Here is a 24,872-nt window from a genome sequence, read left to right as displayed (position 1 = left end):
CCTTCAGAGGTATAAATCTTGAGGAGCAGGTTGTTCCCAGAGCTGAAATTAACAGTTCAGCTCTGGAGACCCCCTGCTTGTCACCTACTGTAGGGTGGAAATAAAACTTGTGTTTTAAGGGAAATGCTCTTTTAAAGCAGCAAAACATGTGGAATCTTATGATTTTTAAAAAAAATCAGTTTTGTAGTATTAGATAATACTCCATTAAAAAAAACTCCATTTAAAAATTTGTATTCAACTCTTAATGCAAATTTAATGAGTTTTAATATACTGACCGTCCTTTGATTTCTATAACGGGTTTTAGCCCACCTTCCATGCACTTTCCCAACAGTTTGAGCTGTAAACTGTAACATTAGATAATGTTACCTTCATAATATCAGGATACATTGGAGCTGCTGAGTTACTGTACACTGACTGAAGGATTGCTTTGAAACTGAAAGGCGGTCATTATATTAGGCACACAATCAGGATTTATAACAGGAGCAGGGGCGTAGCTATAGCCTGGGCAAATCCCGGGGGCCTGATCTCTTGGGGGCCCGCTCTCAACTCCCCCCGTCTGCGGCAAATTGCAGGGCCTGAAATGAAGTTTGAAGGAAGCACAGAGGGAAATCCCTTCCTCTGCAGGTAGGCGGGGTCAGGGGGCGGGGCCCTGAGATACAATAGAGAAGGACAGAGGGGAAATTCCTGCCTTTGTAGGTGGGTGGGCGGGACCTAGTTCAGGGGGGCAGGGCCTCAAGTAGAGCAGCGTGGGGCTGGAGCTGCAGCCTGAGAGACCGGCTGGGAAAGGTGAGAGGGAGCGGAAGGGTTAAATCACAGGGGTAAAAACAGACATAAAAGGGAAGAAGATAGAAATGAGGGGGAGCTGATGATGATGGGGAGCTGATGATGATGGGGGGAGAGCTTGTGAGGGGGGAGGTTATGAGGAGGGGGAGAGCTGGTCAGGGGGATCTGATGATGAGGGGGGAGATGATGATGAGGGGGAGCTGATGATTAGAGAGAGGATTGGGGGAGGGAGAAAAAAATTACAGTCAGTATTAATGGGGCCCTGAAATTGTTTTTGCCAGGAGCCTGCTCATGTCTAGCTACGCCACAGAACAGAAGCACCAAACGATTACCAGCTTTGGTAAGATTGTAGAATTATACAGTATCACATGTTTTACATATACAAATAAGAAAACAAAAAAGGGGGTGTAACCCATGGATCCCCACCCAATCGCAGATCATGTCCCCTAAGGTGTTCTGGGGTCTGGCTACATGTCTCTGTGTGGTGAATTCCTGCTGGCAACAGGAGGGCCTGAGTCTCCCGCGGTGTCATGGGGGACAACAGGACAGGTTACTGGGGTGATGCCTTCGTTCTCCTTCAATGGTGCAGCACCTCCATCTGTAGTAAGCCCCAGGGATGCGGGGTGGAATCCCTACCACAGAAATCCCCCTCCCAGGGATTGAGAGATTCCAGTCTCACACAAGGTTCTCTTTAAACAGCAGACTCCTTTATTCAGTCTCCCGCAGCAGCAGACAGGTACAGTTAATATACAATGCCACCAGCTGTTCTCCTTAGTGATGGTCCCTGCCTCCACTCTGGGCCCAAGGGCCATCCAGAGTGGGGCTAGCTCTACCCTCACCCCCTAAGCAGGGTGAGAGGTATTTGGTCCACCTCACTATCTTCTATCAGCTCTACTCATAAGCTGTACACCCCTCTCCTCCCTAACACTAACTCTGACTGAACTCACTCTTTGTTTTACACACACACTGTCTCTAAATAGGAAGTGCACTGCTCTTTATGATATCAGCAGGCACCGCCCCTGTGTCTCTTGATTGGACACAGGGTCAGGTGACCTACCTCCACCATTCAGGGCAAGTGCTTGAAGTGGGGGAAACCCATAATAACTCCTGTCAACCTGCCCTTAGCAGGGATTATACCAGGAGGATGATAGAACTATAGCCCTATTTCTTACCAGGACTACGGGGGGAAATAGTTGTAACGGGAGACCAGGAACTTTTAACACCTGTTATATTTGTACCATGCATTAGGCAAAACAAGGTAGTAGAAAAAAAATGTAGTTTATTTTGGTAAACCCACGTACAACGAGAAGAATTACAAAATATACAAGTAAAAGTACATTTTCTGGGGGTCTGGGGGAAAAATCCAGGCTTTTCTAGGTGCAGGGCACCCGCTTGGATGAGCTTACCATGACCGGGATATACACCCGGTTCTCCTGGTCCTCTTTTTGGCTTCAATTCCTAGCCGCGACCGCTTCGTTCGATTTGTAGAACTTGGCCACAAAAGACAGGACTTTGTCTCTGCGAGGCAGACTTTCCTAGCTTCAAAACAAATCCGGTTGCTCTGCTATTTGCAACAGAGCAACTTTGAAAAGCCCACCTTAGCTTCATCGACACAAGTCACTGGGTAGTCTAGTTCTCTGCCCTCGGCCATCTCTTTACATACACTCCGCTAAGCTATCCTTTACATGGAGGTAGAAGGAGCGACCAATCAGAGCGTGGGAGCCCTATCCCACTAGCCAATAGAAGCAAGAGATCGTCTCTTGGCTGACTTCAGAGGAGGAGGCGTGTCAAGCCAGCTAGGAATGCCCCGTGGGTGGGACATACGAATTGACCAATGGGAAACGCACCGACATTCTGCCACTTCCCCCAGTTAACCCATTGCCACCTACTTACTGGGCAGGCTCCACTAAGTCTGGCAGACCAGAGTGTCCTCCCCACTAAGTCTGGCAGACCAGAGTGTCCTCCCCACAGGGGGACTCTGTTCTCCAGACTCCGTACTCCACCCTACCCCATCCACTTAGAACCCGGCACCTCTCAACATCCCGTCTCCTCTTTGAGCTACGGACTCTATGCAGACTTGCTGGCACCTTAAGCAGATGCCCTAGCTGACTGCATAGAGCAGTGATTCCCAATAAGGGTTCCGCAGAACCCTTGGGTTCCGCGGAGCAGACCCAGGGGTTCCGCCTAGCCGTCTGCACTCGCTGTGCGGCCCACAATGGCTTTCCTGGCTCTCCCCCTCGCCTCCCCTCCCCCCCAGATCCCACTCTCAGGACTGCAGGAGCGCGTTCTAGCAGTGCTGGACTTCTGGTGCCTGCCGCTAGCTAGAGCGAGTGTGTGCTTGCAGTCCTGCCTGCTCTGCTGTTAGCTCGCCGCCGCCTCCTACTTACCGCCTCCGACGCCCGAGGTAGGCATATGGGGGGAGGGTGATGATGATGAGGGGAGCTGGGGGAGATATGAGGATGATGGTGAGGGGTGCTGGGAGATATAATGATGATGAGGATAATAAGGGGTGCTGGGGGAGATATGATGATGATAATAAGGGGTGCTGGGGGAGATATGTGTTGAGGTGGCGGGGGCCTTTGAGGTGGCGGGGGCCTTTTTAATATGTATTGGCAGGTTTTTTTTTATATGTATTGGCGGGGCATTTTTAATATGTATTGCAGGTGGGGTAATATGTATTTAGGGGGTGGGTGGTTTTGGTATGTATTTTGTGGGGGGATTGAGTGAGAGTGGGGTAATTGACGGAAGGTAGGGGGTGAGGGAAAAGAGGGAGTAAGATGCAGGGGAGAAATACATGCGAGGTGGGAGGGGGGAAAAGTGAGTCAGATGGAGGGGAGAGAAATACATGGGTAGAGGGTGGGAAATAGAGGGGGCTCGTGAGGTGTGAAATTAACCTAATATGTGTTAGCCAGATATGGGCTCTCCGAGATTTTTCGAAATGCTTCAAGGGTTCCTCCAAACAAAAAAGGTTGGTAATCACTGGCATAGAGCCTTATAATAGATGTATAAAACACAGAAAACATATTTTAACACATGGAGGACCTTTGGGAGACTCATCAATGTAAGGGAAATAGGACTGAGATATCAGGGATCGAAAACCAGTGTAATTCCACCCGTATACCGGCAAAGAATGCCTGCTCGCCAGGTAGAATTAAGGTACTACTGGTAGCTCTGGCCCCCAAACTCCGGCAAACAAAATAATTGTATTCTTGCCCAAATATCTCACCTAAAACTTACACGCAGAAAGTTTCATGCGTCTGGGGTAAAGGGAACATGGTAAGTGGAAAGGCAGGGTCTACCTTAACTTTTCATGTCATGATACCTGGCCCCTGGCTTATAGTGCTAGGTAGCTGTCAGGAACCCACGGGGCCCAAGGGTAACAGGTGGGCTTAATCTTTTATTGTATAGCCTTGTTACCCTCGCCCATCACAATGGTATTGCTGCTTTAATTTCTCTACTTGTCATCTATTACTACACAAATACCATACGCAGGGCCGTCAACAGAAATCATGGGGCCCGGGACAAATGAAAGGAGCAGCCCCCCCCGTCCCAAACCCATAGTGCCCCCCCCCCCGAACTCATAGCAACCCCCCCCCCCCGAACCCATAGCGACCCCCCCCCGAACCCATAGCGCACCTACCACGAAAAAATATTTTTTAGCGTGCAACTTTTACTTAACTGTTTTCTTATTGTGATACAGAAAAAAACATGGGTGGGTGAGAGAGTGAGCGACTGGGTGGGTGAGAGAGTGAGCGACTGGGTGGGTGAGAGAGTGAGCGACTGGGTGGGTGAGAGAGTGAGCGACTGGGTGGGTGAGAGAGTGAGCGACTGGGTGGGTGAGAGAGTGAGCGACTGGGTGGGGGAGAGAGTGAGCGACTGGGTGGGTGACAGAGTGAGCGACTGGGTGGGTGAGAGGGTGAGAGAGTGAGCGACACTTGAGAGAGTGAGCGACTGGGTGGGTGAGAGAGTGAGGGACTGGGTGGGTGAGAGAGTGAGTGACTGGGTGGGCGGGTGACTAAGTGACTAAGAGTGCATGCGTGGGTGGGAGAGGGCGTGCGTGGGTGGGAGAGTGCGTGCGTGGGTGGGAGAGTGCGTGCGTGGGTGGGAGAGTGCGTGCGTGGGTGGGAGAGAGTGAGTGAGTGGGTTAGTGACTGGGTGAGACAGTGACTGGGTGGTGGTGGGTGACAGCGACTGGGTGGTGGTGGGTGACAGTGACTGGGTGGTGGGTGACAGTGACTGGGTGGTGGGTGACAGTGACTGGGTGGTGGGTGACAGTGACTGGGTGGTGGGTGACTGTGACTGGTGGGTGACAGTGACTGGGTGGTGGGTGACAGTGACTTGGTGGTGGGTGACAGTGACTGGGTGGTGGGTGACAGTGACTGGGTGGTGGGTGACAGTGACAGGGAGGTGTGTGACAGTGACTGGGTGGTAGGTGACAGTGAGTGGGTGGTGGGTGACAGTGACTGGGTGGTGGGTGACAGTGACATGGGGTGGGTGACAGTGACAGGGGGGTGGGTGGCAGTGTCTGGGGGGTGGGTGACAGTGACTGGGTGATGGGTGACAGTGACTGGGTGGTGGGTGACAGTGACTGGGTGGTGGGTGACAGTTGTGTGGGTGACTTACCCTGACCGGGTGGGTGCTGCTTCCTGCTTCCTTGCCACTTCCCTCCCTGCCCCCAATGTCCCCTTGGCAGCTGCCCGGGGCGGGAGGTGGGCACGGGGGGGTGGGCGCACGGGAGGTGGGCTTGGGGGGCGCACGGGGGGTGAGCTTGGGGGGCGCACGGGAGGTGGGCAGCTGAGGGGGGGCCGAGATGTCGGGCGGCTGCAGCATCCTCCGCGGCTGCTGCTGCTGCTTGGTTGGCGCGCGGGAAGCTCAGGGGGCGGGGCGCGAGGCTAGCAGGCGGCTGCACCCCCCCGCGGCTGCTGCATGGGGCAGGAGGCGCACGCGGGGGGGTGCAGGGTTGGCGCTTCCCCGCCCTCCGTCCCACAAGGGGATCGAGGAAGCGAGGGGGGGGGGAGCGGGCCGGGCCAGGCCAGGCCCACAGGCAGCAGACAGGACACCCTGCAGGACCTCGGCTCTGCGCAATCGTCGCCATTTTTTTTAAAAAAAAACTTTTTTTTTTTTTAAATATAACGGTCAGGGCCGCGCAGGGGCCCGGCGGCCGGGCCTCCCTGACTCACGGGGCCCGGGACGGCCGTGCCCTTTGTCCCCCGCTGTTGGCGGCCCTGGCCATACGCTATGCACTGGATTTATTCCTTCCTGACCTGTTTAGCCTGAAAGAATTTTCCCACACTGCAAAGTATCTTTTGTATCTCCTTTTCTATTACTGTGTGTCAGTTAAATAGTTTCTTTGTCTATAAAAAATAATTTTTTCTGGTATAGTTAGAGCTCGACAAAATGCACTCGCACACACGCTTGGGGCGAGTACATTTTACCTGCTGGCGAGACTTTTCAGCGGCGTGGTGCAGTGTCTCCCAGCATTCTCCTGCTTCTCCCCCTTCAACTCCCGGCATTCTCCTGCAACTTGATGCCGCTTTGCCATGACAATGGGACGCTACGCAACTTGACGCCGTGTGAAATCGTAGCATCCCGCTGTCATGGCAACGCTGCGTCACTTGACGCCATGCGGCCATTTTCAATGCAGTTGCAGGAGAATGCCGAGAGTTGAAGGGGGAGACGCAGGAGAATGCCGGGAGACGCTGAACCACGCCAGTTAAAATGAGGGGAATTAGAGAGGTTTGGGGGGGAGAGTGGCTTTTCTTTTTCGCGAGTGGCTCTTATAATAATTTGTCGAGCCCTGGGTATAGTGCATAATTTTTTATTATAGACAATGTAGGCGGCACTGTACAGAGAATTCTGCAGGCAGGCAGGCTGAGCCCCTGTCCAACAACACTGGCACTCTATTTCTGTGCCTGTAGCAAAGCAAGATAAAAATGACTTGCTCAAGGTCACAAAGGGAATGGACTCAAAGGGGTTCAAGCAGTTTCACCCACTTTACAAGCAGTGAATATATTATATTGCATCTGATCAATATAAACACGTGTGTGTGTGTGTGTGTGTGTGTGTGTGTGTGTGTGTGTGTGTGTGTGTGTGTGTGTGTGTGTGTGTGTGTGTGTGTGTGTGTGTGTGTGTGTGTGTGTGTGTGTGTGTGTGTTTGTGTGACTGTGTGTGTGTGTGTGTGTGTGTGTGTGTGTGTGTGTGTGTGTGTGTGTGTGTGTGTGTGTGTGTGTGTGTGTGTGTGTGTGTGTGTGTGTGTGCGTGTGCGTGCGTGTATAAATATATATATTTTTTTTTTAATGCTGCATTTTTCTCTCAAGTCTGTTTAATTAATATTTTTATTTTTCCTTTTTTTTCCTCTCTTTCTTTTGCGCATGCAATGTAACCCGCAGTGTAACAGGATACACAGTGGCCTCCGTTCAGGCATTGTTGTCCTAGGCAACGGGAAAGGCAACATCCGTAGCAATCAGATCTATGGAAATAAAGAAGCTGGCATTTATATTTTGTACAATGGGAACCCCGTTGTGAGGTAAGTTATTAAGGTTTCATAATGCCCTTTCTCCCTCTCTCTCTTTGCCTTGAAATAGTAGAGCACATTATTTTCACAAAGCACGTCTCCTAAGTAGTGTTTTGAATGTGCTCAACTATTTGGGCAGATCAGGCAAATGTTTAACGTTTACTTTGTGCTTTCTTTTAATTCCCAAGGAGACAACTGTGCTCTGTATCTTGTTTTTCCAGCATCATAAATCTATTAAATTGGAGTGGGGGGTTATTTTAATAAAAGCAACAGTTGGATTACAAAAAATATGGTTGCAGCAAATTACACTCCTACTTGACTATTGTATGTGTGTGTGTTGGATGTTTTCTTCCTTTGTCAGATTTAGCACTTGGTTACCATTCTAATTCTGATTACAGCTGAGGTTGAAGTGGCTTAGGAAAAGTACTGCGCCTAATAACAAGAAGTCCAAAACCTGTTAAATACCAGGGAAACGCTCTTTGGACTTCCATTATACAAATATTTTGACAATATTTAATGCAAAGCAACAGTAAAGAGCATTTCTAAAATTAATCATTTCTTATTTTGCGAACTGTAAATGTTTAGGTAAACTTGTGGTACTCTGGTTTTGTAATAAAATTAGTGGTACTCCTGAATCCCTGTAGTACCATCGCGCTAAGTTATTGAAAGAACTCTTGGAACTTATGTGCTCAATTGAAAAAGGTCCGTGGTATCTCTCTCAGGCTGATTGCCTGGTTTTAGCTTCTCCGGTTATTGTTCGGCACGAATGGCTCCTCATACTCATTGTGGCGTCCGTCAGTTTCCAGCCACGTGTTGACACTTCCGCATTCTCTGCATTGAAAATACTTTTGTACAGTGGCCTCCACTTTCTTTCCAAGCTGAGATCTTCTTCGCGTGATGGCCTCCAACATTGCTGGCGATGTCTGCTCAGGCTTGCTCGTGTTTGAGGCCTTGCTGCAGCCTATATAGTATGGCTGTTCAGCTGCATGACTTCATCCTCCCAGTTAACGGGGTGCCAGTTAATCTTTAACCCTGTACTCTCGCTTCTCCGTCACAGAATTCTGTATGCTGAAGGGATTCTAGTGTGTAATCTTAATTCCTATGGAAGCAGTAAAGGTATACTTAGTTTTTCACACATAGCTTCTCCATTTTGGCTTTATCATTGTTAAATAAATCATGACACAGTGTAATATGTCGTGTTGTTGGTCATCTGAGGTTGTATTTACCTAATTTTAAGACCTGCTAAGGAACAGTTGATTGTTATTATGTCCTGATATGTAAAACCATAGAATTCAACCAGGGTGTACTTTCTTTTTCACACAACTGTATGTGTGTGTGTGTGTGTGTGTGTGTGTGTGTGTGTGTGTGTGTGTGTGTGTATATACACACACACATATATATATATATATATATATATATATATATATATATATATATATACATGCCTATAGGGAACCATGTTAAAAATGGTTTCTGAACCAAAAAGTGGCACTGTGTGCACATTTGCATGTCATTCCCCAGAATCCCTTGCTGCAGTGGAAGTGCTGTGTGCTGGGTGATAATGGTGAAAGGCGGGGTTGCAGACCTGCCTAAGACATGCAGATGAGCATACAGTTGTATTTACATTTGTATATATATACACATATATATATATATATATATATATATACACATACACACACATATACATATATATATACATATACACACATATATATACACATATATATACACATATATAGAGTCACAGAGCCAGTCAGCACACTGAGGTAGAGCAAAAAGCAGATGCCTGTCCCATATAATGATGCCGTATAGTTACCAGTCCGAGAACCAATAAAGGAGAAAGCATACAGCAAGGAGTTATCCAAAGGTAATATATATATATACATACACTTTTAGGCTTGCATTAGAGATATCTATTTACACTTCATTACATTCATTATTCATAGTATATTTTAATACCTCTATATTGTGCATTTGATTACATTTTTATGTTTGTTTTTGTTGCGCAGTGTTATGACCCTTTACCTCCTTGTGCATCAAATACGATTGTAATCTCTTATTTCTTGTACCTACAGAAAAATAAATCTATGAGCTTGGTACAGGTGTTGTATATTGTATTGCTACTGCAGTCCTGCCCAATAAAGCACTTCTTTTGTAATAACCAGGAGTATTTCCTACAGCCTCTACCTATAACCAACCTGATATCTTTAGTTCAACCTGCTGCAGTTAGATCCGGCTTTAGGCTGCATCCATGCTGCGTCCAAGCTTGGCGCTTGGTGCGTTGAGTTGAATGAATGTCCATGTTTTCGGCCACGCTCACATGGCGTATGCTCACGCCCGTACGGCCGCAGGCACTAGGCGTGACAGATTAAATTGATTTCCAGGCACACTGAAGGGTCGCATGACCTTCAGCATCCAATCAGCGCCAGTCACTGATCGGCCATAACATCCCCCCAAACTCGCGCTTGAATAAATAATATGCAGGACAGCCAAGCGCTCATGCATGGAGAGTTGGTGACAAAACCGCTCTCAAGCATGAGCGCGCTCGGCGGCAGCAGCATGGTTGCAGCCTTAGATATAGGAATCATTTCAGAAACATCTCCAGAGCATCATGTCCCTTGCTAACCAAGAATATCCTTGCTAAGACGTTTCTCACTCTCACAATAACAAACCCTGTGACCACCTTACCTCAAAAGCAGACTGATGAACAGATGCATGTGTTTTTCTACTCTGTTAATACAGCTTTTAGTTGCTGTGATACACAATGAGAGGGCAAAGAGCAAATGCAATGTTGTATCTGGAGAGAAGCTGCTGTTTTACTGGTCTTGCTAAATGCATTTTTTCTTTCCCATATCTATTTTAGAGGTTGGTATGTTTTAGACAAGGGGTGCTCAACTACAGTCCTGAAGCCCACCCAACAGGACAGGTTTTCAGGATATCCCAGCTTCAGAACAGGTGGCTCAATCAGGCTCGGTCAAAGACTGAGCCTCTGATTGAGCGACCTGTGCTGAAGCAGGCATTGATTGAGCCACCTGTGCTGAAACAGGAACTGATTGAGCGATCTGTGCTGAAGCAGAGACTGGTTGAGGACTGAAGTTGAGCACCCCTGTTTTAGACGATGCATCCTTTCTCTGCTAATGAGCAGTAAGGTTTCAGTCATGTGGCTTTTGACCTTCACTGCCAGCCTATTGTAACTAGATCAACATTAAATTCATACAGTATATAAAATGTAGCAGAGTTGACAAAATAGACAGGGGCACAAATATACATTTCTATGTTTAAACCTTCTGCTGACCAACCTCTCCGGCAGTAAAAAGGTTAAAGCTGCTATTTCTAAGGGTCTGTTTTGGAGAAAAAAAAACTAATTTGAGTAATCTTATTTTGTTTAATGAAGAGTTTTACAGCTTTTTTGTATTCTTCTCGCTGACCTGATACTGTGGGGCCTGTTCATTAAACTCTGATAAATGCATGGATTTGCATCTTTCCATTTTGGGGAAGCCAAAAACAGCGAGACTGACAATTTTCGACAGAATGTTGTAGGCCGCAGGTGAAGCCCCTTGGCCTCCTTTTGCCCACCAATGATTTATTGCGTCTATGTATCAATGTAGAGAAAAGAGTATTTACATAGATGCACTACTCGGTTTTTTTTTTGCGCCAAACAGTTTCTTACATCTGATGTCGTATGTAAAATGTACACCACTTCAGACATGGAGGATTTTTTTCCGGCAAATAAACGACTTAAAAGAATGATGCAGAGAGACGCAGAATGTGATGCATTCCATTATAATCTGTGCACTCAATGCAATTTCTCCCCAAATCCTCGTACGGATACCACCCAGGGTTAGGGTGACCAGATTTTCAAAATGAAAAACCGGGACACATTAAAAAATTATTTATAAAACAAATTACATCACGTAACGCACCCCGTTGCCATGACAACGAGACACTGACATCAGGCAGTGACATGTTGCCATGACAATGTGGCATCACGTGATGCCTCCGCGCCGTAATGCGTCCCGTTGTCATGTCAACTTGATGCCGCGTAACGTCACGGAGCGTCTTGTTGTTATGGCAATGGGCATTACGTGACGTCGCGCAGCCATGTTGACGGAATTTGGAGGGGAGGATACAGCCAAAGGCAAGATAAATAAATATATAATAAATAGATCTAAAAAAATGTTATCTCCACAAAGAGCCACTGACCCACACACCCACACACACAGAGCCTTTGACCCACAGAGTCACTAACCTACACATAGAGCCACTGACCCACACACACACACAGAGCCACTGATCCACACACCGACCCACTGACCAACACACACACTGACACCCACACAGAGCCACAGACCCACACACACACACATACACAGAGCCACTGACCCACACACCCACCGACCCACACACCCAGCCAGTGACACCCACCCACACACACACAGAGAGCCAGTGATACACACACACATACAGAGCCAGTGACACACACACACAGAACCAATGAGACACACACACACACACAGAACCAGTCACACACACACACACACACACACAGAACCAGTGACACACACACACACACGCACAGAACCAGTGACAAACACACACACACACACACACAGAACCAGTGACACACACACACACACACACACAGAACCAGTGACACACACACACGCACAGAACCAGAGACACACACACACAGAACCAGTGACACACACACACACACACACACACACAGAACCAGTCACACACACACACACACACACACACACACACACACACAGAACCAGTGACACACACACACGCACAGAACCAGTGACACACACACACACACACACACACAGAACCAGTGACACACACACACACACAGAATCAGTGACACACACACACGCACAGAACCAGTGACACACACACACAGAACCAGTGACACACACACACACACACGCACAGAACCAGTGACACACACACACAGAACCAGTGACACACACACACACAGAACCAGTGACACACACACACACAGAACCAGTGACACACACACACACACAGAACAAGTGACACACACACACAGAACCAGTGACACACACACACAGAACCAGTGACACACACACACACAGAAACAGTCACACACACACACACACACACACACACACACACACACACACACACACACACACACACACACACACACACACACACACACACACACACACACACACACACACACACACACACCAGTGACACACACACACAGAACCAGTGACACACATACACACACAGAACCAGTGACACACATACACACACAGAACCAGTGACACACATACACACACAGAACCAGTGATACACACACACAGAACCAGTGACACACACACACAGAACCAGTGACAGACACAGAACCAGTGAGACACACACCTACCTTTCACTCTGGAGCATGGGGGGAAGCCATCTTGACTGGCAGCAGGCACCTCACTTCCAGCTCTCACTGCTGAGGCTCCGCTGTCACTAACCCCGCCACCACCCTCTGCAGTCAGACCAGCCTCTGCTCTCCTCCTGGTCTCTCTCTGCCTGCATTCTCTGCTCTCTGTTGCCCCCTCTCACCTCCCCCCCCCCCCCCTGCTCTGATGGCCAAATCCGGAACAGCACAAAAAAACGGGACACTTGAAAGATTGCGGGGCAGCCTGGACAGCCATTAAAAAACCGGGACAGCCATTAAAAAAACGGGACTGTCCTGGCTAAACCGGGACAGCTGGTCACCCTACCCAGGGTACAAGATAGGGCAGACTGGGCAAAATTGTTCGATACACAGGTGCAGGGTTAAAATACCCTGGTTTTGTTTCAAAATGACCTTGATACCGAAACCCCTATGGTTCCACTGTGTCTGAGACCAAGAGACAAATAAAAAGAGAAATCAATTTATCTTTTCATTCTTTTCTAACCTGAGACAGCTGTGAATCTGGTTTATAGTAGATTGATACTATGCTTGTAAGGCATGGGGAAAAATAAAGTGTGATTGTTTTTTGCAGTGATATTTAAGATGAACTGATAAACAACTCTGGAACTAGCACAGATGTGTAGGGACATTACAGTCACAGCTTCTTGAACTCGGCCCCAAAGGGACTAGTATGTAAAAGATGACTCAATAATAATTAGCAAAGATAACACAGTTAATTCTGTTAGAAGAAATACCATTAGCTGTAGAAGCAGGAACGTTTTTACAGATGCCTGTCTCTTTTTACAATTAAGCACCATATTCACTGGCTCTGAAGAGGACTATTTTGGCGCTAGCTTGTACAGTATGTTAACATGCTTTTGTACGGTTCAGCAGTAACTATCAATATACTAGTTATAGAAAACATAAAAATGCTGACACATTTTCAGTAGTTTATTTTGAGTATGATTTTAACGTTCAACCTGACAGCAAAAAAAATATATAAAAATTACCATTTCATACTCTTGGCAATATAACATCTTTTTATTGGCTGGTTAGTGTTTTAAGATGTGTGAACAGCTCCATGATAAAAAATAAATAAATAAATAAAACACACAGTATATATACTAATATTGTACTTATGACTATGTATTTAGGATTTTGCAGCTTAATGCTGTGTTCAGTGCTTAGATTTTTCCTTGTTTTTTGCTGCTTGTTTTTACATAGTTACATAGTTACATAGGAGATGAGGTTGAAAAAAGATGTACGTCCATCAAGTTCAACCTATGCTAAATTTAGACAACAGATACTTTATCCTATATCCAGTGTTCGACAAACCTATACATTTGCTCGCCCCGGGCGAGTGGATTTAACCCCCGGGCGAGTAAATATTGGCCAAAGCAGCACACGTTTGGTACTAGGTGGCGAGTAGATTTTTTTGTGTGACGAGTAGATTTTTTGGTGATTTGTCAACCACTGCCTATATCTATACTTACTTATTGATCCAGAGGAAGGCAAACAAAAAACCCCATTAAGGGGAAAAATAAATTCCTTCCTGACTCCAAGAATTGGCAATCGGATTAATCCCTGGATCAACATACTTCCCATGTATACTTATTTGGTATATCCCTGTATACAGAACCTTTCCCATCTAAAAAGATGTCCAACCTTTTTTTGAACAAATCTATTGTATCTGCCATCACAGTCTCCATGGGTAATGAATTCCACATTTTAACTGCCCTTACTGTAAAGAAACCTTTCCTTTGTTGCTGGTGAAATTTCCTTTCCTCCAACCTTAAGGGATGCCCCCGAGTCCTTTGTACTGCCCGTGGGATGAATAGTTCTTTTAAAAGCTCCTTGTATTGTCCCCGAATATATTTGTATATAGTTATCATATCCCCTCTTAGACACCTCTTTTCTAATGTAAATAAATCTAATTTAGCTAGCCTCTCCTCATAAGTTAAATTGTCCATCCCCTTTATTAATTTGGTGGCTCTTCTCTGCATCCTCTCTAGTTCCATAATGTCTTTTCTCAGGATTGGTGCCCAAAATTGTACTCCATATTCAAGGTGTGGTCTTACTAATGCTTTATAAAGGGGCATAATTATGTTTACTTCCCTTCCATCCATTGCCCGTTTGATGCAAGATAAGATCTTGTTTGCCTTTGCAGCTACTGCATGACTTTGGGCACTATTGCTAAGCCTGCTGTCTACAAGCACTCCTAAATCCTTCTCCATCAAGGATTCCCCCAATATATCTCCATTTAATATGCAAGTCGCCTTTTTATTCTTGCATCCCAAATGCATACACTGGCGACACACTTTATTCGAGCTTGGCTAGTCCCACGAATTCGGGTATACCCGGGTGTATTGAGGTTTGTGACTGTTTTCTGCCCGAGTGCATTGAGGTATTTTCCATGCAGGGATTGAAGCATTTTATTCCCGCTGGCTGCAATACTGCACAGTATATATATATATATACTGCATTACAATTCATGAATTTATGCCATCTGGTAGACACGCGAAGCATTGCAGCCTATTAAATCCTAATCATTATAATTTAACAGATCAGCCGCCCGTCAGCCAGGCATGAACCCAGGCTGGGAAGGCAAACGCAACGGGGCTTGTCAGAGTTGAGGAGCGGCTCATTCCAGGTATCTGCCAGGTACATACTGGGTATTTGCTCGAATAAAGTGTGTCGGTGCAGTAACCTTACATTTATCTGTATTAAACCTCATTTGCCATTTACCTGCCCACGTTTCCAGTCTCTCCAAGTCCTTCTGAAGAGAAATTACATCCTGCTCTGATTCTATTACCTTACACAATTTAGTATCATCAGCAAAGACGGAGACTTTGCTCTCGATCCCAACCTCAAGGTCATTAATAAACAAGTTAAAAAGCAAGGGTCCCAGTACCGATCCCTGAGGTACTCCACTTTACAAATTCGAAAAATATGTTGCTCATTGTCACGGTAGACCAGGTTTCGCTTCACATTTATATTTCTGGGATCAGCCAATAGGCAAAACAAGGCAGTGAAATAAAATGGGGTTTATTTGGATAAAACACAAAATAAAACACAAAATACCGAAATATACACACTTACTGGGGTCTGGGGTATGAGATCTAGCCTTTCCTAGGTGCAGGGCGCCAGCTTGCAGGGTTTACCCTGATCGGAACCTTGTTCCGGACGTCCTGAACCGAGATTCCACAGAAACCTCTGACCGGGACCTAGTCCTCATACTCCTGGGACTGCTTTCGGCAGGAACTCCTGACCGCGACCGATACGTTATCATGTGAACTTTCTCCTCGCGTCTGACATAGTCTCTGCAGGACAAACTCTCCAGGCTTCAAAACGAAGCCAGTTGCTCTGTTATTTGGGACAGACCAACTTTGAAAGGCCCGCCCCAGCTTCATAGACTCAAGCTACAAAATTGTCTGGTTCTCTGACTGGGGCTTCTTCTTACATACCCTTCGCTGAGCTATGTTCAGCATGGAGGAAGGAGGAGCAATCAGAGCATGGGAATTCCTCCCCGCCAGCCAATAGAAACAGGGGCTCGTCTCTGGGCTGACATCAGAGGAGGCGTGCCAAGCCGGCTCGGGATGACCAATGGGAAACGTGGCGACATTCTGCCGCTTCTCCCAGTCAATCCATTGCCACCTACTGAGCAGGCTCCACTGAGTCTAGAAAACCAGAGGGTCCTCGCCACAGGGGGTCTCTGTTCTCCGGACTCAGTAACCCGCTCTGTCCCGGCCACTTAGCACCCCGACACCTCTCAACATCCCGTCTCCTGTTTGAACTACGGACTCTATACAGACATGCCGGTGTCTATGCTGATGCCCTAGCTGACTGTATAGAGTCTTATAACAGATGTCTAAAACATTATGTAACGGGTATTCCCCCCCCACCCAATCGCATATATGGCATATGGAAGGGGAACCTATATGTTACCAGGTGTGGTGCAGTATACCTGTCAGGCTCACAGGAGGTCTGAGCCTCCGCCAGTGAGAGCCTGGGGTGAATCTCTGGAATGTTTCTTGGTTTCAGCGCCTCCACCTGTGTAGGGTTCTAGGGATGTAGAAGGTTACCTACACAGGACCCGCATATACAACAACCACATACTCAGGGATGTATATAACCAGTTTATATATATGCAGACAATAACACACTTATAACATTCCCCGGCGGGAGTAACTCCACAGTTACCGTGTATCCCCACACTGTCCACAGCCCAACCCCCTTGTCCTGTGGTCAGCGCTGCCACTATGTGTGATGATAATATGTTAGGATACGTTGGTGCACATATGAAGATACCTGCCGAGTGCTCCTGCACTCGGGCCTGCAAGCACTTCAAAAAGGAACTGCCGCTGGGTGATTCCATCTGATCCTGTGGTTCCTTGCACGGGGTCCGCCAGGGGCGGTCCCACCCTGGAGATAGTCTCTATCTCTTTAACGCAGACTTGAGCCCAAGTCTCTTCTCGGGAAGCGCAGCGTCCGCTGTGTCCCTATCTAACACTAGTGCTACTGTGACAGGATCCCTAACATAGGGCCTGTCCCTGTAGCACCACAAACTGGGGAGTGAGGACCTATCTGGGACCTAGGGGGTTACTGGCCTAATCCGTTCCCCTAGCTCTTCCCGGTCCTGACTGCTAACTACTACCTAGCACCTGCAGCAACGCACTGCAATTTACTTGGTGCCTGCAGCGAACGTGCTGCACACACACAGGATGCCCTCTTGTCAGCACTCACAGCACTGACAGCCGTGACACTGACAAGACGCACACACACGAACCTAAGGGCAGGGTCCCTAACCTGGGGCCGTCCCTTATTAATTAACCACTAACCTAGTGGGGAGTTGGGGCCTGTCTGGGACCTGGGGAAACTTACCTGGTGCAGGAGCCACTTGCTCCCTACACCCTTCCTTCCCCTTCTTGCTCCCAGCTCCAACTGCCGTTCTCCAAAGCCCGCGAAAAGTATCTGTCTGCCTGCCTGGGAATCCTTGGCCCTCATTGGCCACTATGAGGCACCTGGTGTCTCCCTCGCTATGTCCCATGGGAGTTGTAGTCCTGAGGAGCCTGTCTGGGCATTGGGGCCGCGTGCTCGATTCTCCAATGGCTGCCGCAACTCCCTGACTGTCCCTGCGCATGCGCGATCCCGCGCACGCTCGCGCAACCCGTCATGGCGGCCCCCGCTAACCGGGTACGCCGCCGAGGCTCCAGGGACTCTGCTCGCTCCCTGCTCTGGCCCCCACCTTTGCGAGCAGCTGGCGGGCCCGTCGCTGGCTCCGGCGGGACCCGCGACTGCTCGTCTGACTACAGAGGGAGTCTCTGGTAGCCAGAGGACACCGGGGCTACAATTATAAAGTATATTTTAATAACGTTTACACATTGGGGAACCTTATATTTATAAGGGAAATTGATTTGGGCTATTTGGGCTAGAAATCCAGGAGTCTGGGGTCACTTGATTGCACCGGTGTAATTCACCCCGTGTACCGGCAAATCATGCCTGCTCGCCTTGGAGAATTAAAGGACAACCGGTAACTTCGGCCCCCGAACTCCTGCAAACAAAATAATTGCATTTCTACCCAAATATCCCCCCTAAAACTGACACACAAGAAATCACACAGTTCGAGGGCCAAGGGAACATGAAAACAGAAAAAAGCAGGGGTCACTTTATTTTCTACATGTATTATCCCTGGTCCCTGGTTTATGGTGCTTATGTAGCTACCAGCCCCCCCCCCCCCCCACGGTTTCAGGGGTAACCAGAGGGCTTAACCTTTATTATATAGCCTGGTTACCCCCTACTGTCACACTCATATTGCAAAGTTTACTATGTAGTAATTGAATGTGCTTTAATTTAAGAACTCTCAAAGACACATGGTAGTCATGTGCAATGTACATTTCTACAGTGCTATTTCATTTATTGGTCATTAATAACCAGCCACTTGAATTGCTACAATCAATTAAACTAAGTGAATAGACCACATAAGTATAGTTTTTTTGAGTCACATCTAAGATGACGTCTTTGCTTTTGCACAAAGTATTAGCTTATACTTAACCGATTAAGCTCTCTGGAGCAGGCTCCTTATTACCTCCTGTATCTGTTTGCGCTTGTTTGTCCTTATTTGTATGTCATTCTGTTAATTTAATTAATGTCACGCTGTACCCACACTGTACTGCACTGTGGAATATGTTGGCGCTTTACAAATAAACAATAAGAAGAAGACCACATAAATTCCAAAGATCAAGGCTGCAACTCGGGTTTTATTCTTTTTATTTATATATTTAGGGACAGTAGGGGTCTGGACTACTTTTGTGGGGGACCTAAAATGTAAAAAAAACTTTGTTTTAACAATCAACAAAAACACCATACAGATGTAGCACGGTTCATTTTCACCCTGTGCGGCCGTGATCACAGCCCAGTGCAGATGGCATTCCCCATAAGGATTAAGGCAGCAGGGGTCTCTGTTTATCAATGGGATTCCCGCTGCATTAATCGTACCGGGCCAACACCAGGCTGGAAGACCTGCACAGATAGAAGCGGACCCTCGCTGTGCCTCCCCACACAGCTCTTTAAAATGTAAAATTAAATTTTTCAATTGTAATAAATACAGTAGGATTGAAGCATGGGGTCTCTGGAGCTGAACCGCATTTCTTTCAGGTCCTCCTGCAAATTCAAATCTTCCGCGTCATGTGACCGGGACATTTAATCTTTCAGGAGATACCAGCACCCCATAATGGGGCCTGTACGTCGAGAAGCAGGAGGTCCCTGGACCTGAACGTAATCTGTTCAGCTCTGGAGACCCCCTGCTTTAATTCTACTGTTTGTAATAAAAATATAATAAAAGCTTCTTTACCTTAGTGGCTAACCGCTATGCTAATGAAGGGGTTAACCATCTCGCTATACACACACCCCAGGAGGCCTAACCACCTCCCCCCCCCCCCGGGGAAATTACCCCTTCACCCACCCCCTCTACCCCCCCCCCACACACACACACAAATATGGCTAATAGCGCTTTTGTCCATTCAAGTATACAGTACAATTTCATACAAATGACCTTAATAAATGTTTTACTTACTCCTGCCAGGATGAAGGTCGTCCTCCTCCTCCTCCTATTCGATCTCACCGGCACCAACATTCCAGAAAGGGCCGATGCCCAACCAATAAAACACCAGTTACACCTTAGTTACCTTAGCAATAGTAATTAAGTGGGTTAACCCCTCCTGCTACCCACCAGGGGGCATAACCACCCACCTCAGAGCAACTACCCCCTTTACCCCTTCTCTCTACCACCACCACACACAGGAAAGGGCAAAAGCCCTATTAACCAAATATGGCTAATAGCACTTTTGCCCATTCAAATATACAGTACTGCACATTACAGTAAAATAAAATATAAATGACAAAACAATCAAAACAAACATTAGCCATTTAATCCATTGATTTGTCACTGTTATATACATAGTTACATAGTAAATGAGGTTGAAAAAATACATACGTCCATCAAGTTCAACCTACAGTATGCTAAATGTAGATAACAGATACTTTATCCTATATCCGTACTTACAGTATATTAATCCAGAGGAAGGCAAACAAAAAACCCCAGGGAAATATCCATTGATATATCTCATAACGGGAAAAATTAATTCCTTCCTGACTCCAATGATTGGCAATCAGATTACACCCTGGATCAACATCGTTCCCATGTTTGTTTATTTAGGTATATCACTGTATATCTGCCATCAGAGTCTACATGGGTAATGATTTCCACATTTTAACTACACTTACTGTAAATAACCTTTTCCTTTGTTGCTGGTGAAATTTCCTTTCCTCCAACATTAAGTGATGACCCTGTGTCATTTGTACGGCCCTTTTGATGAATAATTATTTTGAAAGCTCCTTGTACTGTCCCCGGATATATTTGTATATAGTTACAGTATCATATCTGTGACGGTAGGGGGTAACCGGTCTGCATAATAAAGGTTAAGCCTCACTGGTTACCCCTGAAAACCTTGGGTCCCTGGCAGCTAAGTAGCACCATACGCCAGGGGCCATGTAATGTAACCTGTAAAAGTCAAAGTATGCCCTGCTTTTCCACTTTAACTGTTCCCCTTGCCCCAGAAACATAAAACTTCAGGAGTGTAAGTTTTAGGTGGGATATTTGGGTGGAAATGCAGTTATTTTGTTTGCAGGAGTTCAGGGGACAAAGTTACCGATAGTCCCCTAATTCTTCCCGACGTGCAGGCATGTTTTGCGGGTACGCATGGTGAATTACACTTGGGCTGCCCAGTGTCCCCCAAACTCCTGATTTTCGAGCCCACATATACCAGACCAATTTCCCTCACAGGTACAAGGTTTCCCCAGACATATGATGTATTAAAATATGTTTTATAATGTCTGGTGCATTTTCTATAAATGTTTATACCGTCAGCCCGGGCATCTACACTGGTGCCGGGATGTCTGTATAGACATCGTAGTTCAAAGGAGGGAGGATGTCCAAAGGTGACAAACCCGTTTGGTGGGCGAGAAAGGGCGAATTGCCACATCCGGAGAATAAAGGGCACCATGTGGGGACACCTTTTGAGTCTGCCTGAGCCTGCCCAGCGGGTGGCAATGGGTTAGCTGAGGGAAGATGGCGCTTGTAGGCGCGTTGCCCATTGGCTAATCCATATTTCCCACCCACCAGGCTTTTCGAGCCGGCTTGGCACGCCTCCTCCTCCTCTGACGTCAGCCAAGAGACGAGCCCCTGTTTCTATTGCTTGGAAGGAATTTAAGTGTTGAATATAACACTAAGAAAAAAGGCAGATAAAAATTATAACCACCGATTGTCTAACTAATATAAATTCAAAATACATAACCAAAAAGCCAGAAAATAGTATAGTAAATATTAAACTCTTCAACTAATAATTTATAAATACAAAAAGTATATTCTTAATTAATGAATACTGGCAATTTGTATTGATGAATATAATCATAACCATCCACACACTATCATTGAACAATAATAATCAATATCATTAATAATAACGATGCTGAATATTGGATAGATACATGATTATTAATTAAATATAAACAGAAAAACGCCATATATGTATTGCCAACCCCAATATTAATCAATTCTAATTGACTTCTAAAAAACAGAAACATTATGATATAATTAGTAATTTAGTAGATTTTATTATACTAAATGATATGTTGTTTTTTATTATGTTATTTTTAATAATAATAATATCATGTATGTACTGTTTAATAAAGTGGGAGATGTTCAAAATATATCTGAAAACAAAACCTATTGATGTAAATACACAGCGTCTGTTTTGACCAATGAATATATATTAAGGTCATGATTATACAAATACCAGATATTGAAAACCAGAACCCCCCAGGGTTTAAATTCAGATAAGGACTTGGGCACTTTCTTACATTAAATAGAATCATTTACTTTACTTTGTTATATATACACTCATTTGTTTTTTATCCATCTAGATTATCTTTGTACCAATCCAAAAGTGTATAAAGTGAAAACCCATAACTCCGGTTCTGTATGGACTAGAGGGCTGGGATTTGGCCACCATGTAGTCATAGTTCCGGCATGACTGCATGGCAATTCCCGACCCTCTCCGACCAACCGAATGGAGTATGGGTAACTGTGAAAAAACGTGGTTTCGCCATTGACTTCAATGGCGGAGTAGCTCCATTGAATTCTATGGCGGCGCCGGCCCCATTGATTCCAATGGAAGAGTGAAATGCAGAGATTTCTTTTAGCCTATAGCGGAGAATCCTGCATTAAAGTTAATAAGTGATTTTAACTTGGTTTTGTTATCTCCGGTTCTGGGGGTTGTGGAAGGCTGAAATTTGGCCACTATGGCGAGTGTCCTGCGGCATGAGGACCTAGCAAATTTCAGCCCACTCAGACCCACAGAACAGATTTTTTTAATATATGTATAATTCTAAAATGTTACTCTGCATCCCTGATATTGCAAAGCCCGCGAAAGCCACTGTCCCAGAAGGAATGTTAATGGGCACAGGGCGTCAGGATGTCTGAGGGGAACCCATGAATGAAAGGCTCACCTCCGTTGATTAAGTATTCTAGGGCGGTGAAGAGCAGGACATGGGTACTTGTGTAAAGTGTTGTGTTTCACACCTCTGGTCGGAGTTTCCCGGGCTAGAATCCCAAATGACAGACTAGGAGACGCCAACTTTTCAATGTGGGGTGCAGGAAATGGGACTCTGACCAGAGGATTGTTCCCTGCCCCCAGGTGACTGGCACATGCACACAAAGTGCTTCCCACGTTAGCTGGCACAAGGTAATTGGGTACAGATAATTGTGAACCAATGTCTGAGACCCAATGTAAGGGATAGAGCTAAAATTCTTTATAACTGATTGTCAGCTCTATGCCCAGTGTTTTGTTACTACATCTGAATGATACCTGATGCCTGATGAATTGCTAATCCTGTCCTGATTACTTCATTGACCCCTTCCCACGTAAGTGTCCATATTCTGTGTTATTTGTACAATCCTGTGTGTTCACCTTACCTCTAAGGAATACACTTTATTTATCATATCATAGTCGCATTCGATTCAACCCAGTGATTTTTGGTGTATATTATAACCTTGCACAAGCTCCCATGACAGGCTTATAATAAAACTGGTGGCAGGGTGGGATTGAATTTAATCTGTATTACAGTTTACTGCGGGACTCTGTAATACAGTAGGAACTCGGGTAAAGTGCGAGTTCCTAAGGCTAATGATATTGAACACACTGTTGTACATCATATAATAGGGGATATGACACCACCTCATTGTTCCCCTACTTGCGAGAAGCATTGCCACCGGAGTGCAAGTGCCAGGCATCCGTGTGACTGGACCCGGGCACCGATGCCGAAGAAATGTATCAAGTATGGGCTGGAACCTGCAGCAAGTAGAGCTGAAATGGAGGAGGCGATCAGAAAACACGAAACCCAGCTGGCTGAGCTAAGATCCACAGCTTCAGCGGCCGTACATCAACCGCCCGGAGAGCAGGGAATGGACCCAGCTCCGGGACTGCAGAGACTTGCGGAGGGAGCGGATGAATCCCAAAGCCACGGGAGTATTGCAGCCGGAGGCGCATTGGCCTTTGCGGCGACCTGTCCGTTTACCACTGAAATGATGGCCATGCTTACTCCGTGGAGCGATCGGGGAACCCTGGAGGAGCGGGCACAGTTCATGACTATGGCAATGAACCGACCCGCTTACCCCCTCCATGAGCACGGAGCTCGAGCAACTTCGCCCTGGATTCAGCAGCCTCTTGCGGGAGGTAGTCCACCGATGGCGGAGAAGTTCCGGCAAGAGCGGCGGTGTTATCACTGCAACAAAGCGGGCCACATCAGAGCCCGATGCCCGGACCGTGCGGGATCGGACAAAGGAGCCCCTCAGGGCCAACGCTCTCAAGCTGCGAAGAAGGTAACCCGTTTAACGGCATCCTCCAATGGCTCCCGCCCAGCCGGGGCGACAACCCTCCATGGGACGTCTCTTGGAGAATCTGGCCGAGCTGCATCGGTGACAGTGGCAGAGAGCGGTGGCCATCCATCCGCGCCTGGCGGAATACAGCGGAGCGGCGGCCGGAGCAGATCCATTATGGCCATCATCAGCGGTTTCCGGCAAGCAGTCGGCTTGCTACATCAAGATGCTGTTGTACCCCTGGCTTGACCTGATATGGTCCGGCCAGTGGAAGGCCTCCCAGGACGCGGGATGCAGATGGCGGCGGAGAAGCCGCAATTCTGGCAGGATACCGGAGTTGTTTTGGTTTGGGGGGAGGGGGGTGTTTTACCCGATTTGGAGGAGGCGACGCTCCTCAGCAACGACCGGAGCCCCACGATCTACGCTGGCGACCCTGTACCAAAGCCGGGTGCTGTTGCGGCAGTCACCCGGAGCTCGCCCGCTACGATGGCGGCGGAAGAGCCGCGATTCCGGCAAAGTGCCGGAGCACTTTCTGAGTGGGGAGAGGGACAGGGTGTGTGGGAGGAGGGTGTTTCACTGGGTTTGGAAGGAGCAGAATTTCTCCACGAGGACCTGGGACCCATGTCCTGCACCGGTTTCTCTGTGCCGAACCCAGGTGCCGTTGCGGCGGTTACCCAGAGCTCGCCGGCCAAGATGACGCCGGCGGCCACTCCAGTCCC

The 24,872-nt window shown here is 47.0% G+C and overlaps 1 protein-coding gene across 1 annotated transcript in view; it reads left to right on the top strand.

Annotated features, from left to right (window-relative positions):
- FBXO10 (F-box protein 10) overlaps positions 1 to 24,872 on the top strand; it is a 230,830-nt gene that overhangs the window by 92,183 nt on the left and 113,775 nt on the right. Inside the window, 1 exon segment of the mRNA XM_075602769.1 lies at positions 7,173 to 7,309. Within this exon segment, the coding sequence (XP_075458884.1) occupies positions 7,173 to 7,309 (137 nt within the window).

Source organism: Ascaphus truei, chromosome 1, assembly GCF_040206685.1.
Source record: "Ascaphus truei isolate aAscTru1 chromosome 1, aAscTru1.hap1, whole genome shotgun sequence".
Classification (NCBI taxonomy): Eukaryota; Metazoa; Chordata; class Amphibia; order Anura; family Ascaphidae; genus Ascaphus; species Ascaphus truei.
Note: the sequence above shows the minus strand (reverse complement) of the source record. Positions and strands in the feature narration are given on the sequence as shown.